General features: G+C 46.3%; 1 protein-coding gene across 2 annotated transcripts in view; it reads right to left on the bottom strand.

Annotated features, from left to right (window-relative positions):
- Window positions 1–5,000, bottom strand: part of ctif (CBP80/20-dependent translation initiation factor) — a 138,389-nt gene that overhangs the window by 21,430 nt on the left and 111,959 nt on the right. For both annotated transcript variants that reach the window (XM_063210651.1, XM_063210652.1), the window contains one exon: window positions 2,284–2,439. In XM_063210651.1, the coding sequence (XP_063066721.1) occupies window positions 2,284–2,439 (156 nt within the window). The remainder of the gene's footprint in view (window positions 1–2,283; window positions 2,440–5,000) is intronic.

Genomic DNA, 5,000 nt, shown 5'->3' with positions numbered 1-5,000 from the left:
CATTTATACACACATACCCACTCACACACACACACACATACACACACTTTTATTCAAGTAAATACACAGACGTGCATGCACACACAGATGCGGACGCACGCGACGGGCCATTGGGCAGCCACTGTGAGATGGGCAATATGGGTATTAAATATAAACACTGAAGATGAATAGCGGAGGAGAAAAAAAGCAAAGTGATGCAATATAGCGATATACTGACTAACAGAGGCTCCTGGGTTCCCCATTAGCAGAAACACACACAGAAGACAGAGGCAGCAGGCCACTCTACTCTACTCTAATCAGCGAGTGGGCTGAAGGCGTCTGAGCAATACTGGGCTTGAGAGGTGGGAACTAGTATTCCGTCTGGTCCAGAGCTATGCAATGCCCGCTAATGAGATGTGGTGATGGGGTGGTGAGTTCAAAGGGCGAAGGAGAGAGCAAACAAAAAGGAACAAAACAAAAGACAAAGAAAGACCAACACAGGCACGCATGCACGCGCACACACGCACACGTAGTTTGCTTCTATTTTTTACAGTAAACGAAAACCCTCTGGGTTGAAGCATGCAAGTACATCGCCGCATTGGGACTATTTTCCCTCAATTTTTGAATAAAGACTTTTATTTACTATAAACATTTTGCTTAAATATCTTTTTTAATTGTATCTGCTGTTTTTTTTGTAGATGGTAGAGGTATGTGTACTGGCGCCAACAAACCTACCTGAAACAGCTTCCCGGTCAGCTACACAGTATGTTGACAGGGTGTATACATGGGTTCTCAGTGTTTATCAACAGGATGTTATGAGGAGGGGCAAGACACTGGCAGCCAACCACGTGAGCTAATTTTTTTGACCGACAGAAGTTTCCAACAATCAGAGGTTGAGTTACGCTCGGCTAGGTTTGCGCAGTCAGGTTATAAACAAAGTTTAGAACCTATGTATAGTGGAGTGCACTGCATATACTGGAATATACTGCAGGTTGCAGAGGTGTGTTTCTCGAAAGCGTAGTTGTTAGCCAGTTACCAACTTGGCTAGTTGTTGTCAATATCATTTGTCATTGCAAACAACAAAGTAGCTAACACAGTTAGCAACTATGGTTTCGAGAATTGCGCCCTAGAAGAGGAATGAAAATAGTATGCAAAACTAGCATTGACTAGTAATGCTGTATCAACATAATAAAATCATAATCGACCTCTCTGGAATGCTACAAATGATTCCGGAATGTAAATGACGGCGTTGTAGTACAGCATACGCTGCGGTGAGTTGCTGCCAATGTGTAATGGATACAGTCTCTCAGTATGGCGTAGGCAACAGGTGCAGATGGTAGTGTGCTGTTTTGACAGTTGGGGTCGAGGCACAGTTGCCGCCAAAAAAGCCCAAATGCTGGCGTATATGAAACGATACATATTGAGTTTAGGGAGAGAGAGAGAGAGAGAGAGGAAGAGGGAGAAGGAGAGAGGGAGAGAGGTAGAGAGGTAGAGCGCAAGCGAGAAACAAGTAACTGAGAGTGCGAAATGTGCCTGAGTGACAGTGAGAGAAAGACTGACTGACAGAGGAGGAGGATGAGAGAAAGAGAAGGAGAGTGATGACTGAGATCACTGTGGCAAGTGTAGATGACACACAGAGAGAGAGAGAGAAAAATCATGGAGAGAGAGAGAGAGAGAGAGAGAGAGAGAGAGAGAGAGAGAGAGAGAGAGAGAGAGAGAGAGAGAGAGAGAGAAAATCATGGAGAGAGAGAGAGAAAATCATTCAGAGTGATGGAGAGGGAGAGAGAGAGAGAGAGAGAGAGAGAGAGAGAGAGAGAGAGAGAGAGAGAGAGAGAGAGAGAGAGAGAGAGAGAGAATGGAACAGAGAGGAACAGGAAGAGAGAGGAGAGAGATAGACAGCGATGGATAGATGGGGAACTGACCTCCCCGAGATGGGGGCAGCAAGGAGAAAGAGAGGGAGAGATATGGAGAGGATGAGAGACAGACAGACAGACAGAGAGTAATGGCGCGCGCGCGAGCGAGAGAGAGAGAGAGAGAGAGAGAGAGAGAGAGAGAGAGAGAGAGAGAGAGAGAGAGAGCGAGAAAGAGAGAGGGAGAGGGCGAGAGACAGACAGAGAGAGAGAGAGTAATGGCGAGAGAGAGAGAGAGAGAGAGAGAGAGAGAGAGAGAGAGAGAGAGAGAGAGAGAGAGAGAGAGAGAGAGAGAGAGAGAGAGAGAGAGAGAGAGAGAGAGAGAGAAAGAGCGATGGAGAGAGATGGGGGATAGAGCGAGAGCGATGTATGTATGTATGGCTTCTGTACGTACCTCCCGGAGGCAGGTATATATGGGGCAGACGAGGACCCTGAAGGGCTCGCCGGTGCTGCTCCGCATGGTGCCAAACACCTCGCACAGGAAGGTGATGAAGCCCAGCCAGCGCTCCACGTCCTGCTGCTGCAGCTCGTCACGACGCGTGAAGTCCCTCTGCTCAGCACAACACACACACACACACACACGTACACACACACGCACACGCACAAACACGCACACATAGACGTACACACACCCACGAGAGAGAGGAAGAGGGAGTGAGAGAGAGAGAAAGAGAGAGAGAGAGAGAGAGAGTATACATTAGTTGCGCTATTTTTTTTCTAAATTTTGCCTTTCCTTAAAAATTACTTTGCGTTTCCTTTCATCATTAGGCGTCGTGCCGATAAAGCTCTGGAATTTGAGCTCGAGAGATAAAAAGAAGCAGGGAGACAGATCATTATTATTTCCCTTACTGCACAGGCATTATTCTAACAATATGCATGATCAAATGAAACATTTTGAACCAGGTGAGACAAAGTGGAGATACGTATATACACAGCAGCAAGTGGATTCGAGTAAAAAGAGGAGAGCGGAGGGTGTGAAACAAAGTGTGTACATGTCTAGCTCTATACGTCAATGTGTTTATTTGTGTGTACATGTGCATCTCTCTCTGTGTCTGTGTCTGTGTCTGTGTGTGTGTGTGTGTGTGTGTGTGTGTGTGTGTGTGTGTGTGTGTGTGTGTGTGTGTGTGCGTGCGTGTGCGTGTGTGTGTATCAGCCTCTCAGTGAGAAATAGAGAGATAAAGAAGGTGACGAATGAAAGGAAAGTAAAGGAGAGGGGGAAGGAGATACAGTAAATGAGATTGAAAGGGAAGAATGGAGTGTGATATTGTGAGTACAGGGGGGAGGGTAGGGGAGATGAGAGAAGGAGAGAGGGAAGGACGGGGAGTGGAAGAGGGGGAAGAGGAGAGCGGTGGGGGTGGGGGTGGGGGGTCGGGTAGGCAGGCATCGTGAGTATAGGGGGAGGGAGATGAGAGAGAAGGAGCAAGGGAAGACAGGGAGGAGAGGAGGAGAGGAGAGAGGGAGGTGAGAGGGTGGGGGGTAGGGTAGGGTAGACAGGCGAAAGAGAAATCTAACCACTGCCAGACATTCATCATCCCTGTCTGGGCTCGGGGAGAGAAAATATCAACATATACATTACACTCATTACACATCACAGCCTTCACATGCGGCCTGTGACAGGGACTTTCCAGAGTGCTTCATATCAGCTGCTGCCGCTGCTGCTGCTGCTGCTAGATGCTGCTCGCTACACTAGCCAAGCTTCTGCTGCACTAGACTAGCACGCGCTCATGCCAGTGTGGCGCGTGGATACATACACACCGACACCACACACACATGCGCACCGCGCACACACACAGATGCGAATGCATACACACCTAAGGTGTGTGCGTGTGTGTGTGTGCGCGTGTGTGTGGAAAGGATTGCAAGTGGGGGGAAGAGAGAGAGAAAGAGAAAGAGAGACAGAGAGAGAGAGAGAGAGAGAGAGAGAGAGAGAGAGAGAGAGAGAGAGGGAGTGAGAAAGAGAAAGAGAAAGAGAAAGAGAAAGAGAAAGACAGAGGTAGGAAAGGATTGCAAGAGAGGGGGTGTATTGTTAGGAGGGGAGAAAATGCAAAGAGAGACAGACAGACAGACAGACAGTTAGGCAGGCAGACAGTCGGGCAGACAGACAGAGACAGAGATAATGATGATGGACAGAGACAAAAGACAAGTGTGAGTGAGGAGAAGGAAAGGAAGGAAGGGGAACGGAGCCACAACCTAACACTTAGAGAATAATGATGTTTTCATTGGCAAGAGAAATGTGAGGGAATGTTTCTGACCTCCTACACATGTGCGTGCATTCAGTACACTGGAGAACACGAAACGAGACGCAGGAAGGTAGGGCCGATTAAGAAACATAAAATAACGATAATAATTACAAAAAAACCTAATCCTGCACTGAACCGCAGAGACAATGGCAAGGGAACTTATTGTCAGGATATTGCGTTCTCAAGATACATATACTGACAGCTGGGTTCCAACATACATTTTAACAGCTCAACACGTAAAACATTTAAACATAACACTTCAGATACTGTAATTGACAGAGATGTCAACCAGAGGCTTTTACAAATGTATGCTTTTTGTAAAGAACTAGATTATATCAAATGCTACCCTCAATAATGTGGTACATTATTGTAAATATTTAAAAGTATGCGTGTATAGCCTTTATTGTCTCTCCTACTGAAAATAGAATACATTTGATGGACAAATACAGGACTTTTTTTCTTTTTAGGAGGCAATATGATGGATGTGTGCATAGTTTATCGAATTCGTACATGCCCTGCATGAAAATCATCATTCCACACAACGTTTCAAAACGCAACTGTCAACGTACAACTGTTGCCATGGTGACTGCACTTGACCCACAATCTGAAATGTACATACTACATAGCATATAGCATATAGCATGGCACAGCACGGCACAGGCTGCCGGGAGCCATCTATATTCTCATCACTTCGCATTAAAAATACATACAGCACTGTGGGGGTGTGTGCGTGTTTTTTTCCCCTCTCTCCACAGGTTTTAACATTCCTGATTCAGACGATGCAGTGTATTGTGTGTGTGTGTGTTTGACAGAATCACGCAGGGAACATGTATGTGTGCTTGGAAAAAAATCTGTGTATAAAATTTTAAAA

This window comes from Engraulis encrasicolus, chromosome 11 (assembly GCF_034702125.1).
Source record: "Engraulis encrasicolus isolate BLACKSEA-1 chromosome 11, IST_EnEncr_1.0, whole genome shotgun sequence".
Lineage (NCBI taxonomy): Eukaryota > Metazoa > Chordata > Actinopteri > Clupeiformes > Engraulidae > Engraulis > Engraulis encrasicolus.
The sequence above is the reverse complement of the archived record's forward strand: the minus strand, read 5'-3'. Positions and strand labels throughout refer to the sequence as shown.